The 15,000-nt window shown below is 38.7% G+C and overlaps 1 protein-coding gene across 3 annotated transcripts in view; it reads left to right on the top strand.

Annotated features, from left to right (window-relative positions):
• The window catches only part of LOC125043811 (multiple epidermal growth factor-like domains protein 6), a 178,577-nt gene that overhangs the window by 131,658 nt on the left and 31,919 nt on the right, over positions 1 to 15,000 (top strand). For 2 of the 3 annotated variants that reach the window (XM_047640121.1, XM_047640120.1), the window contains exon 2: positions 2,862 to 3,173. In XM_047640121.1, the coding sequence (XP_047496077.1) occupies positions 3,020 to 3,173 (154 nt within the window). In that variant the 5' untranslated portion in view covers positions 2,862 to 3,019. The remainder of the gene's footprint in view (positions 1 to 2,861; positions 3,174 to 15,000) is intronic. The other variant, XM_047640119.1, reaches the window with a different exon arrangement.

Below are 15,000 nucleotides of genomic sequence, written 5' to 3' on the forward strand. Positions count from 1 at the left end.
TCTTATTATTTACAATCATGACAACCGAACCTATCCAAAAATAATAATTTCGAAAATCGAATCCCGCACTCAACACACGTTTAGTTTTCCAGAAATAAGATTATTCAGAAGAAAACATATATCCGTATTGGTTGTACATAATCACAACCTGTCACTGCATAAATCAAAGGGAAAAATAACCGCATGAGATCGACTGGCTCGATATAAAATGATATTATGAAAACTGACCCAAAACCTTTAAAAGAAAATACGTTTATGTTTTTTAATATATTTTAAAATTTTCTACTATTGTTGTTTATTTCTGTAACTATTTTTAGCATTATTATGTTTGTTCTTATTGTTGTTATTAATGTTTTTACTGGGTTTTATTTTTTTTTAATTTTCATTATTATTTTTATTATTATTTTTTATTTCCCTTATTTTAAATTTTTTTATTGTTTTATTTTACTATCATCATGGTTTTTTTTTTTTTAAAATTTTATTTTTTTTAATTTTTATTATTTTTATTTTTTTATCAAAATTTTTTAATTTTTATTATTAAATTTTAATTTTTTTATTTTTTTTATTTTGTTATTAATTATTTTTAATTTTTATTTTTATTATTATTTTATTTATTTTTTAAATTTTAACAAATTTTTTTATTTTTTTTATTTTTTTATTTTTTTTATTATTTTTTTTTATTTATTATTTTTTTTTATTATCAATTTTTTTTTATTTATTATTTTTTTTATTACAATTTTTTTTTATTATCATTATCATTATTATTAATTATTAAATTTAAATTTCAATTTTTAATTTATTATTATTTTTAACTTTTTTAATTATTTTTTTATTATTATTTTTTATTTTAAAATCTTTTTTCATTAATTATTTTTATTTTTATTTTTATTTTTATTATTATAAATATCATCATCACTCATCTCTCATCATCATCATCATCATCATCATCAACATCACACATCATCATCATCTCACATCACATCTTCATCACATCACATATCTTTCATTTTTTCATTAAAATTTTTATATTATTTTAAAAAAAATTTTTAGTATTTTTTTTCATTATCATTGTCATCACTTTTACATCATTCGTTATCATTATCAATTACAACATATCATTGTTTATATTTAATTTTTATTAAAAATTAAGAGGAAAAAAGAGAGAGAAAAAGGAGAGGGAGAGAGAAAAGAGAGGGGAGGAGGGGAAAGGAAGAAAAAGGGAAAAAAAAAAAAAAAAGAGAGAGAGAGGGAAGAAGAGAGAGAAGAGAAGAGAGAGAAAAAGAAAAAAAAAAAAAGGGGGGGGGGGGAAAAAAGAGAGAAGAGAAAGGGGAAAGAGAGAAAAGGGGAAGAGAGGGGGAGAGAGAAGAGAGAGAAAAAAAGAAGAAGAGAGAGAAGAGAAAGAGAAAGAGAGAAAAAAAAAAAAAAAAAAAAAAAAAAAGGGGGGGGGGGGGGCCCGAAGAGAGACCGAGAGAGAGAGAAATATTCGATTCCCAATTCGATAACGAAATAACACAGGTAAACGACACATCAATGACATCTTTCGAGTCTTTGAGCGGGATTGTTTTCCGCGCGCGTGGAGTCGTTCGTCCCGCCTGCAGCCTGATCCTACCCGGGACAGCAGGCCAGCCACGCGACACGAGAGAGGGGCAAAAAGGCCAAATTCCTGCACGGAAGGTTAATGTTGCAGCAATCCGCCACAAATGTTGCACTTGTTGCCAGCTTTAGGTACCACCTGTTGTCATTCAAAAATAACCGAAGCAGCTGAGTGCCTCTACGGCGATGAGGCGTGCCAGATCTTCCTACCTTTGGCTCTATGGGCGCTCTCGCCTGGCACTTCCGGTTCTCCTCTCCCTTTCAGTCTCACTCTCGCTCTTTCTTGCTCTGTTCCTCTCTCTGTCATTCTGTTTTTCTGGTTGTCTGTGTGTTTGTCTGACTAATGTATCCCATCCTCGTTTGTCTGACTGTCTGTTTGTCTGTCTGTCTGTCTGTCTGTTCTGTCTGTCTGTCTGTTTGTCGCCTCTCTCTCTCTCTCTCTCCCCCCCCCTCTCTCTCTCTCTCTCTCTCTCTTTCTCTCTCTCTCTCTCTCTCTCTCTCTCTCTCTCTCTCTCTCTCTCTCTCTCTCTCTCTCTCTCTCTCTCTCTCTCTCTCTCTCTCTCTCTCTCTCTCTCTCTCTCTCTGTCTTCACCCTGATACCCTCGTTTCCCCTGAGTCATGTGTTAGCCTCGCGGTCGACGTAATCCAAGGGCCTCGGTGTTTACGCGGGGAAGTCACACAGCGCCATTTCGAAGCCGCATCACCTTATATAAGAAATATATATTTTTTTGAATCTATTTAAGGACTATACCATAATAGAAATGAAAAGAAGCAAACAAAAACAAATCAGATCTTCTTCTGCTGTGCGACAAGCAAGAAGACAATATTATGAGACAATATTATGTTCGTTTTATATATTTGCAAAAGCTTTTAACTATTGAGGGTTTGGAGGTAGCACTAAAAGCTCAAATTGTCTTGGCCAAAAATACATAGGACTCATTAAGGAGAAAGGCGAAAAAAATATGATTCTGACGTTTTCGCGTAATATTTTGGACCTGGAGGAGGTGAATGATATTATAATCATCCTGAAAATATACAGTTGATTTCACAGAAGAAGAAAAACGTGATTAAGACATTTTGTCTTGATAATTTTCTATGATTTTGACTATTTTGGATCTGGAGACAGCGCAGAATGCTATCACAACCGAGCCAAAAGATATGTACGGTTGATTACCCTTCCAACCCTTAGGTCTCTCGTCGTGAGATCCGGTGACGCAACCACCCACATCAGTGAGTGCCAGATACTGAGATCTAATTTACTTGCACAGGAGAGAACACTTTTTCACAGGCTTACGAAAGACAATGACTGCATCAGAAGTTCACAGGTGTAACTTGTAAAAAAACAGAAAGAATATCATTAAGGAGGAAGTTTAAGTTTTAAGAAAGACAGAACGATCATATTTAGTCCCCCGCACGCTGAGCCAAGATGGGAGGGCTGCGGACAATACTTCTGTGGGCTGCTGTGATGACGTGTATGGTTACAGCTGGATGTGGGCGTATCTTCTGCTACAACGGTGGGCGCTGCGTCTACAACCGCTGCATCTGTCCTCGAGGGTTCTACGGATCGCGCTGTCAGTATGGTGAGTACAGATCTTCCTTTACGTTATTGTTATGGTCTTCTATGTAATGTATTTGATGTTTCTCGTCTCTGTAACAGAGACTTAGACGTATTCAGGCATTCTTCGTTTATATCCTTCTTTATTTGTTCTCTCCTTAGTTTTCTCGTGTTTATCCTTATCTCGAAATTAGTTTAATGATTATATATATATATATATATATATATATATATATATATATATATGTACACACACACACACACACACACACACACACACACACACACACACACACACACACACACACACACACACACACACACACACACACACAAACATATATATATATATATGTGTGTGTGTGTGTGTGTGTGTGTGTGTGTATGTATGTATATATATATATATATATATATATATATATATATATATATATATATGTATATGTGTGTGTGTGTGTGTGTGTGTGTGTGTGTGTGTGCGTGCCCGTATAATCATTTATCCATCCATTTATACATTCATTCATTTATTGCTCGTGGTGGAATCACTGAACCTCGTATATGGCCTTCCTCCGCCCTCCGCCCCTGCTCCAGCCCACGCCCACCCTTCCTGATAGCATCCCCGCGCCCTCCTCCCGTCCTCACGCCCCTACGAGACCTCCCTGGCTTCGCGGTGACGTGGGCGAGATTAACACCTCATCAGGGATTTTATTGGCTCCGGCAGTTCCTGTAAATGATACTTTCCCTTTACATCCCGGGCACGATCCGCCCTTTTACATACGTGTCCGTGTCCTCGTCTCTCTCTTATTTCCTTTATTTATTTGTTGTTATCATTATCTTATCTTCTTTCTTTTGTTTTTGTATTTTCTTTATCTCATTATCTTATTTTATTCCTACGCCTTTTCCGCTGTTTTTTTTTTTTTTTCGGGATTTCTCTTCGTGTTTTCGTCTTTCGTTCGCCTGATTATCCTTTGAATTCTCTGTCTATCGGTGAAGTGGGTTCGATTTTTAGATTATTTGATTAAACTATCATTTAACAGCATTTACGTGAAGGTTAAGCCAATTTATTGTCTTAGGGACTTTTATTTTTCTTATTTTTTTCTTCCCTCTTGCAGTCGCTCCTCTTTCCTCTCTCTCTCTCTCCTATTCTCTCTCTTCGTCCCTCTCTCCCTCCCTCCCTCTCATCTCCCTCCCTGTCTCCCTTCCTCCCTACCTCCCTTCTTCCCTCCCTCTCTCCCTCCCTCCCTCCCTCCCTTTCTCCCTTCCTCCCCCCCTCTCTCTCCCTTCTTTCCCTCAATCCTTTTTTTATTTTTCATTTCCATGGGATTTCCGGTAGAAGGGGAGGAGGGGGAGGGGGAGAGGGGTCGTGGGAGGGGCATTTTGCGGGTAGGGGTGTGAGGGGAGGTGAAAATTGAAAAAAGAGGTAGAAAAAACAGGAAAATGAGGAGGGAAGGCAGAAAATTAGGAGCTATAACACACAGAAGGAAATGTAGGACAACCCAATATGGGATTTTCTGAATGGGAAAACAAAGTCGTGAATCGAGATATATATATATAAAAAATAAATTAATAACAGTGGGAGGGGGGAGACTTAACAAGGACCTTGAAATGGCTACACGAAACTCTCACACACGAAATAAAATATCATATATATTAGATAGACAATAATTCAAATGAAAATGATACTGAATCGAAGGCAGAAAATTAGGAGCTGAAACACACAGAAGGAAATGTAGAACAGCCCAATAAGGGATTTTCTAATTGGCAAAACAAAGTCGTGAATCGATATATATATATATATATATATATATATATATATATATATATATATAATAACAGTGGGGGGAAGACTTAACAAGGACCTTGAAAAGGCTACACGCAAATAAAATATCAAATACATCAAACAATAATTCAAATGAAACTGAAACTGAATCGAAAAAAAAAAAAAAAAAAAACCACCACCCACACCCCACCACCACCCCCCAAACAAACCCACCCAACCCCCCACACCACAAAACCCACACAAAAACACACACACACCACACAAACACACACACACAAACACACACACCCCACACCACACACACACACACACACATTGTATCGTACAGCGAAAGAGATTTTCACAAGACACTTTTTTTCGTACTTAAGGAAGGTCCACACAGAGCTCTTTCTTAATCAAAATATGGGTGGTGGGTGAGGGGTAAGAATGGGAAGGGTGGAAAGCCAAATTTAATAGGAAGAACAAAAATAAAAGTAGGCGATAAAAAACAAAACAAACGGAAATAAAAAAACAGAAAAAATTATATACCCCACTTTTTGTGTGTGTGTGATATATAAAAATATATATTAATATTATATATATATTTTTATCTATAATATCTATACAATCAATCTATCTTCTATCTATTTACCTATCTTTTAATTTTATCTATCACTACCCAACTTCTATCTATCTATCTATCTTTTTCTATATAAAACATATTTATATTATATTTTTTATTATAATATCTAAAAATTTTTTCCTATCTATCTTCTTTTTTTTATCTATCTATTATCATCTATTTTTAAAAACCACACACAAACCCAACCAAACATTTTTATCTATCTATCATCTATCTATTATCTTCTTTTATATATAATAATATATATATTTTTTTAATTTTTATATATTATATATAAAAATAATTAAATATTTTTGGAAAAGAAGAACTGGGGAAAAGAATGATCGAAGAGTTTGGTTTAAAAAAAGGAAAATTAAATGAGTGAGTGTTTAAAGGCATGAAGAGACAGATATGACAATTAACTCCCAACATTCTCTCCTCTCTCTCTTTTTCCCTTTTCCCAATTTCTCTCTCCTCCTCTCCCTCTCTCCCCCTCTTTCTCTCTCTCTCGCTCTCCTCTCTCTTCTCTCCTCCCCCTCCTCTCTCCTCTTCTCTCTCTCTCTCCCTCCTCTCTCCCCCCTTTTTCCTTTCCCCTCTCTCTCTCTCTTTCTCTCTCTCTCTTCTCTCTCTCTCTTCTTTTTTCTCTCTCTCTCTCTCTCTCTCTTACTGTTTGTCTGTCTTTCTCCTCTCTCTCTCTCTTCCTCTCTCTCTCTCTCTCTCTCTCTCTCTCTCTCTTTTTCCTCTCTCTCTTTTTCTCTCTCTCCCCTTCGGTTCTCCCTCTCTTTCCTCTTTCCGAAACATTTCTCATTCCGTCTCTACATCGTATCTCCCGTCGAGTTTAATGATGTAGAACTTCGTCTTCTGTTGTGTTGCTGTCATTATTAATTGATGAATTTGCTTAAGATAACAGGCAACAGGATTGAGGAATCTGCTCTGCATTTTTTTTTTTTTTTTTTTGCAGAAAACTAAATGAATTGCAACTCTAAAAAAATTAAATGGATAAATAGGGTAGGGGGTAATAATGAGGAGGGGGAAATAATAGTGAAACTACTAATACATATACCCCCCACTACTTTTTTAACTCACTACAACTAGTGCATTATACTACTAAAACTACTCCCCTTACTAACACTACTACCCCACTACATTACACTATACTATAGTGCTATTCTACTCACTAACTACTACTACTACACTACTAACACTAACTACACACTACACCACCCCCACTATACTACTACTCACTATCTACTCTATATTTCTATACTACTACTACTCTACTCGGTTCTGCTCCCCTTCCTATTTACCTATATACTACACAACTCTTTCTACTCCACTTTTACTACTAATACTACTACTTCTATTACTACACCACCACCACCCCACCCCACCACTCTACTACTACTACTACTACACTTCTTTTACTACCCCTATACTATTACCAACCAAACCACCACCACAAATACTACACTATCTATATTATTATACTTACTGCTATTATATACTACTACTTCTTTTTTACTATACTTAGTGCATTAACTACATTACTACTATTATTACTACTGCTACTACTACTGATATCATTATGATAATAATGATATTAATCACAACAATGATAAAAATTCAAGAGGGTTTTTAACCCCCCCCCAAAAAAAAAAAAAAAAAAAAAAAAAATACAGCAATTACGCATAAAATCGAATTTTGGGCTTCTGGCTGCATGACACCCAGTGATTGCATGCATGGTTTGCAGAGCGCTTCTTTCAAAGGTCAGACGAGCGGCGACCTTCCTCGGAGTACTATGATTAAGGAATGTTATTTGTCTTCTGGGGGAGAATAGTGTTAACCCTTCCCCTTTTTAATTATTTTCTTGCGATTCTTTATCTTTCTTTTCTCTTCTCTTCTCTCTTTCATTTTCTTTTTTCCTATTCTTCTTCTTCTTTTCCCCTTTCTCTCTCTCCACACACCACACACCACACACACACACAACACACACACACACACACACATATAATAATATAATATTATATATATAATATTTAATATAAAAAATATTTAATAAAATTATTAATTAATATTTATATATTAATATTATATATATATATTATATATTATAAATAATTTATTATTAAATATTTTAAATAATAAAATATTATAATTTTTAAATTTTAATAAATAATATATAAACCAACACACACCACAAACCCTATATATATATTAATATATATATACCACACCAAATTGTATGATTGTATGTATACACATATAACGCACTACAGAAAGAGAGAAAAGGAGAGAGGAAAAGGGAGAGAGAGGAAGGAGAGAGAGGGGGGGGAGAGAGAGAGAGGGGAGAGAGAGAGAGAGAGAGAGAGGAGAGAGAGAGAGGAGAGGAGAAAAGGGGGGGGGGGGGGAGGAAAAAAGGGGGGGGAAAAAAAAGGGGGGGGGGGGGGGGGGGGGGGGGGGGGGGGGGGGGGGGGGGGGGGGGGGGGGGGGGGGGGGGGGGGGAAAAAAAAAAAAAAAAAAAAAAAAAAAAAAACAGGGTTTTTGGGGTTTTTTAAGGGGGGGCCCCGGCGTATTTACATTATTACTGCAGTGGGGGTGATGTGGGGGAGAAGAAAAGAGAAAGGGGTTTTTGAAAAGGGGCAGATAAAGGGGGGGAAAAAAGGGAAGATTTAAAATTTAATATTTTTAAATTATTTATATATAAAATATATATTTAAATTTTATTATAATTTATAATAAAAATTTTTATATTATTTTTTTTTTATATATTTTAAAAATTTAAATTAAATTATATATATAATTAAAATAAAAAAAACACACAAAACACCAACACCCACCCCCCTTTACACTGAACACGGGCTCATATGAAAGAATTTTCCAAAAGCCTTTGTCCGCCCTCCTCCAGTACATTTTCCCCAAATGCTTTTGGCCCAAGTGATCTTCCCCCCGAATATGCCAAAAAACCCCGCCTCTTCAGCCCCCCCGCAGGTCCCTGATAATAGTACGTGCTGCAAGTCAAGACACCGAGGAGTCTAAAGAAACCTTTATTTCGTTAGTCAAGGAGCTTTGCCTTATCTGTTTGCGAGACTGAACTGATAAGGTATTCTACTCCGAGAGCAGAGATGAGAAGGGTTGTTCTGGTTGAAATTGATTACCTTTGGTTATCTGTGAAGTAAAGGCGTAAAAGGAGGAGGAAAAAAGTATAATCAGTAGGGTTTACAGTAAATCTCTATTACATTAAGTGGTTTATAAAAAAAAAGGTTAAAGCCTTTCATTGAACCAATCTCTTGAATGTATGTAAGGATGAATGGACACGAGAGGCTGGTGGTAGACAGTAATAGAAAAAATCCCTTTGGTTTATTTCAACCTCGTTTGGTTTGATGCTAAGAAGATCCGATTCTAAATTGGGGGTTTAGTTTTTTTTTTTCCCCCTTTCCCCTTTTTGTTGGGGGGGATGAAGGTTTACAAATAGAATGCGAAGATTATGGGCTGGAGCTAAGAAGGATTGATAAAAAGGGGTGAAAACAAAAAGAAGGATTTGATAAAAGGGAAAAGCTGGAAAGAAAATCAATATATTCTTAGAAATTATCGGCGATAGGTGAATGAGGAGGGAAAGATATTTTCAAATAGAGAAACAAGTTCCCTGGCAAGGAACTATTAACTGCTCTTATCCTTTTATATTTTGGATGTTACCTTTTATTTGTCCTTCACACTCCCTCCCTCTGTCTCTGTCGCTCTCTCTCTCTTCTCTTCTCTCCCCTCTCTCTTCTCTCTCCTCTTCCCCCTCTCTCTCTCTCCTCTCTCTTCTCTCTCTCTTCCCTTTTTCTCTTTCTCCCCTCTCTCCCTCCTCTCTTCTCTCCTCTCTCTCTCTCTTCTCTCTTTTCTCTCTCTCTCCTTCTCTCTCTTCTCTCACACACACACACAAAACCACACACCTGGTATACGAGGGAGTTTTTAAAAAAATCTTTTTTTTTTTGCATGCCTAATATCCACGCGTTGTAAAAACCTTCCATTGACGGCCTCACTCCGCAATGCTGGACATCCATTCTGCTTCATCAGCCAGGCCCGCGCCGACTCCTGAAAACACGGCTGGGAATTGCCGCCACTTATTCCAAAGCCCTGAAAATAATCCAATAACTGAAAAGAAACCATCCAAAAAAAAAAAAAAAAGAAGGTGTTAAAATAAAAAATTTTAAATAATATTAAATTTTAAATAATAAAATATAATATTTTAAAAAATTTTTTAAAAATTATAAATATGGAAAATAAAGGCCCACCACTTTGGGGCGGGAAAAGGGTGAAAAGGGAAGGTCACCTTTAATTTTTTTTAAAAGAGATTATTTTAAACGTATTTTTTTTTTTTTTTTTTTTTTTAAAAAAAAAAAAAAAAAAAAAAAAAAAAAAAAAAAAAACACACACCAACAAAAACACACACACCCCAACCCACACACACACACACACCCCACACACACACACACACACACACACACACACGCACAACACACCAACACACACACACATACATATGTATATATATATATATATATATATATATATATATCTATGCATATATGACTGCCGCGATGGTCCAATAGATAGAACACTGGACTGCTGGCACGAGCCCGAGAAAACGACATATCGCCTTGAGAGGTCAAACGCAGGTGTCGTAGGGGAAGATACCGCCGTGGCACAAGAGTTAGCGCGCCGAACCGCGGTTGATTAGGAAGGGCATCCAATCAGGCAAGAGTGGCACTGCCATATAACCTCTCAATACTGAATTGAGAGAGACCTAGGTCCTGCAGTGGAATGTATGGTTGTTGAAAAAATAGAAAATATATATGCATATATATATACATATACATACATATATGTATATATATATATATATATATATATATATATATATATATATATATATGTGTATATATATATGCACACACACTGTGTGCAGACATGCCTGATAAAGCGCGAAAGGTCACACCTAATTATTCAGGAGAATCTATGATTTCAAGGCGATAATTCGGTCGGAGAGGCTGCTTCTCATCGCCAATGGAGGATAAAATATTAACCTCGTATTTTTTTTTACGTACCATCCTCTCCCTCTCACACTCACCATCACTCTCTCACGCCCATCCTCATTCTCCTACGCCCATCTGCTTTCCTGGCACTGCGGCACCTTAAGTAGTTATAAGATTACGAAGCTTCCCCCCTCCCCCCCCGCTAATTAACTACGGATAATAAGCTTACCCCCCCCCCCCCACACACACAGGCACTCATTAAGATTTGAGAAAAGGTGCAATTGCCCTCTCCTCTCCCTCCTCCCCCTCTCCCTCCACCCTCTCCCTCCCCCCTCTCTCCTCTGTTCCCTTATCAGATGCCCATTTCGGATGCCAATTTCGGATGCCCTTATCGAATGCCCATTTCGGACCCATTTATCGGATTCCCTTATTAGACTTCCTTATGCGTACTTATCATTATGCAAAATTATGATGAATTAGGAATGTCTGCGGGGGGGGGGGGGGTGAAGGTAGGAGAGAGGGAGGGAGAGATGGAGAGAGGGAGGGAGGGAGAGAGGGAGGAAGGAAGGGAGGGAGGGAGGGAGGGAGGAAGAGAGGTAGGGAGAGAGGGAGGGAGAGAGGGAGGGAGGGAGGGAGGGAGGAAGGAAGGAAGGAAGGAAGGAAGGAAGGAAGAAGAAGAAAGGAAGGAAGGAAGGAAGGAAGGAAGGAAGGAAGGAAGGAAGGAAGGAAGGAAGGAAGGAAGGAAGGAAGGAAGGAAGGAAGGAAGGGAGGGAGGGAGGAAGGAAGGAAAGAAAGAAGAAAGGAAGGATGAAAGGAAGGAAGGAAGGAAGGATGGAAGGAAGGAAGAGAGGGAGGGAGGGAGGGAGGGAGGGAGGAAAGAAGGAAGGAAGGAAGGGAGGGAGGAGGGAGGGAGGAGGGAGGGAGGGAGGGAGGGAAGGACTGAGGGAGGAAGGAAGAAGGAAGGAAGGATAGAAGGAAGGAAAGAAGGAAAAGAGGGAGGGAGGGAGGGAAGGGGGAGGGAGGGAGGAAAGAGGAAGGAAGGAAGGAAGGAAGGAAGGAAGGAAGGAAGGAAGGAAGGGAAGGAGGGAGAGAGTGAGTGAGAGAAAGTAGAGGTGGAAAGGTAAAGGGTGGAGGAGGAGGAAGAGAAGGAGGGGAAGGAACAGGGAGGAAGAGGAAGAGGATGAAGAGGAAGAAGATGAGGATGGAATGAGGGGACCGGAAGGGAAGGAGCAGGAGGAGAACGACGAAGAAAACATTAGCATAGAAGAAAAAGGCGACTGATAACATGCAATACAAAAACACAAAATACGACAAAAGACCGAAACCAACAAAATAAGTAACAACAAAACAAAACTACATTTTCGCAAGCAAAATTCATCCTATCAGCAAAATACTGACAAACGCTTATCGACGAAACCCTCTCTGGGCTGACTGGCTAATCCCTCAGGAGTGGCCTGTGACCCGAATCACGTCCCAAAAGACCAAGTGGCGCTAAGCGATCTAGCAAAGCCCTAAAGAAGCACTTAAAGGGACATTATTAGAATCCGAAACTCTATAGAAGGTTCAGATTCTGCCTCGAAAAGGATCGGGTGTGTCAAGTGAGGCATCGTTTCTTCTCTTATACTTTTTTTTGTCTGGTTGGGGTGAAGATGGTCGTTATTTCCTTTGTTTTTTTTTTTTCTCTCTTTCTCTTTCTGCTTCTATGATTTTTTTTTTCTAAATTTCTCTCTGTGTCTTGCTAATTATGTTTCTTTCTTTTTATCTTCAGAGTTTTACTTTTCTTACCATCGTTCTCATGATCATCAATATTCTTATTATTATATGGATTACGGGGAAATTGATTCAGATGACGTTTTTTGTTATCCTTAATGTGATTGTTACTGCTGCCGTTGCCGGCATCATTATGGTTATATAACTTATATTTCAAGAATATGCTTCCTACTTATAATCATCATTATCTAAACTATTATATAAATATACTACATACATACGCGCATAAACACGCACACACGCACACATATACATATGTATATATACATATATATATATGTATATATACATACATACATACATACATACATACATACATACATACATACATACATACACACACACACACACACACACACACACACACACACACACACACACATATATATATACATATATATTTATATATATGTATATATTATATATGCACATATATATAAATATATGATATATATGTATATATATGCATATACTCTCTCTCTCTCTCTCTCTCTCTCTCTCTCTCTCTCTCTCTCTCTCTCTCTCTCTCTCTCTCTCTCTCTCTCTCTCTCTCTCTCTCTCTTTCTCTCTCTCTCTCTCTGACTTAATGTCTTCAAGAAAACAAGAAAGACCTGCCCACCTTGTACAACATTTATTGTTCACTTCCTTGCCTCCTGAAAAAGAAACAGAGGGAAAATAAACGAAAATGGCCTGAAAAAAAAATCACTGAGCCATTCTCTCTGATGGATCATTAGCTTAAGCGTCCCACCTCCCCCCCCCCCACCCCGCCTCTCGCCCCACTTCCTCCCTCCCTCCCCCTTCCATCAGCCCTCCCCACTTCCTCCACCCTCCCTCCCCCCATGCCCTCACTCCTCCCTCCCTCCCTCCTTATTCCCCTTACCCCAACTCCCTCCCTTTCCTCCCCTGTCCATCTGCAATTCCACCTCCCCCCCCCCCCTCCCTCGCTGTCTCCTTTTCCTCCCCTCCCCACCCACCCCACTCCCCTCCCCTTGCAATGACCTCGCATTACCTGTGGACCAAAAGAGGATCGAGGAAAAGCGACTGAATCTTCAAGGCGTGGAGGTGAGAAGTGGCTACATAGGGTTGGATTCCATTCAGGTGTCTCAAGGTGTCTATTAGAGAGTCTATGAGGGGAGATGGAATGATTAATGTCTTTTTAGGAGTCTATGATGCTTACAATATTTTTTTCTTCTATAAAATCAAGATAAAAGACAGTTTTAGGTTAAGTAGAGAGAAAGACAGACAGTTACGTTGGTAAATTGCATTAAGAAATATTGTGTATTTGTGTGCGTGTGTGTGTGTGTATGTGTGTGTGTGTGTGTGTGTGTGTGTGTGTGTGTGTGTGTGTGTGTGTATGCGTGTGTGTGTGTATGTGTGTGTATATGCAACTATCAATGTTATATAGCAGCAACGTGGGTGTTCGGTGCAAGGGGGGGAGGGCTAGGAGAGGGGAGCCGAAAGGGGAAGACGAAAGGCGGAGGTGAGAGAGAGAGAGAGAGAGAGAGAGAGAGAGAGAGAGAGAGAGAGAGAGAGAGAGAGAGAGAGAGAGAGAGAGAGAGAGAGAGAGAGAGAGAGAGAGAGAGAGATGGAGCAGACGGATTTTTTTTTTGCTATATTTACACCTCGCCATGTGAATAAGCTAGTCTATTTAAGATTACAGAATGTATCATGACGTCTCAACTTAGATATTTTTCTATGATTAGACGAGTCACCAGCCATTTCTCCTCCCGTGCTATCTGATGCGACCTAACTATCACTAACAGCAACTGAAATTACACACAACGGCTCAGTATATACCAGTTGACATTTATGACATGCATAACTTTTTGGGGCTGAATGAGCTTTGGGATTCTTTCTATTTCAATATGTACGCCGTCTGATAGGAGGGAGTACTATGATGAAGGGATTAAAGTTTTTTATTTCTCTCTTTCTCTGTCTGTCTGTCTGTCTGTCTTTCTGTTTGTTTGTTTGTCTGTCTGTCTGTCTGTCTTTCTGTTTGTTTGTCTATCTGTCTGTCTGTCTGTCTGTCTCTTTCTCTTTCTCTCCCGCCCTCTCTCTCTCCTGCTCTCTCCCTCTCTCTTCTCTTTCCCTTTCTCTCTTCTCCCCCCCCCCCCCTCTCTCTCTCTCTCTCTCTCTCTCTCTATCTGTCTATCTCTCTCTCTCCCCCTCTCCCTTTAAGCATAAAGGAAGAATTAGTCATGCAAATTCATCTCCCCAAAATTCGCTCGTGCATTTTCTAGAGCCCTTTCCCCTTCTTTCTTTGGTGGGTAACTGGCGCACTCACTTTTCAATTGCATCATCGGATTAGTCTTGTGTAAATACTATCCGATTAGACGGATTGGGAGCCTCCAATCAGAGCGAGATTAGGGGTGTGTGTAAAAATCCTCTGATACTCTGCAGACGATGAATGACACGACTCGGTTGATAGAAAGTCCTAATGTCTGATAAAAAGAAGACTAATTAGATGTATCTCCTATTTGTTCATGATCCGTGCTTGCGTGCGTCCAATCGCATTAGTCTCTCTTTATCGCCTAATTGCATTATCCAAGGAGGTTCGTAAACAGACTGCGCGAGGGGAAAAAAAGAGATGAAGAAGTACAGACGCGGATAAGCGAGCGAAGCAATATATAATGGGAGGGATTAAGATAAGTTGCCGGAGAAAGAAAAATAAACAGAACTCGAG

Source organism: Penaeus chinensis, chromosome 34, assembly GCF_019202785.1.
Source record: "Penaeus chinensis breed Huanghai No. 1 chromosome 34, ASM1920278v2, whole genome shotgun sequence".
Lineage (NCBI taxonomy): Eukaryota > Metazoa > Arthropoda > Malacostraca > Decapoda > Penaeidae > Penaeus > Penaeus chinensis.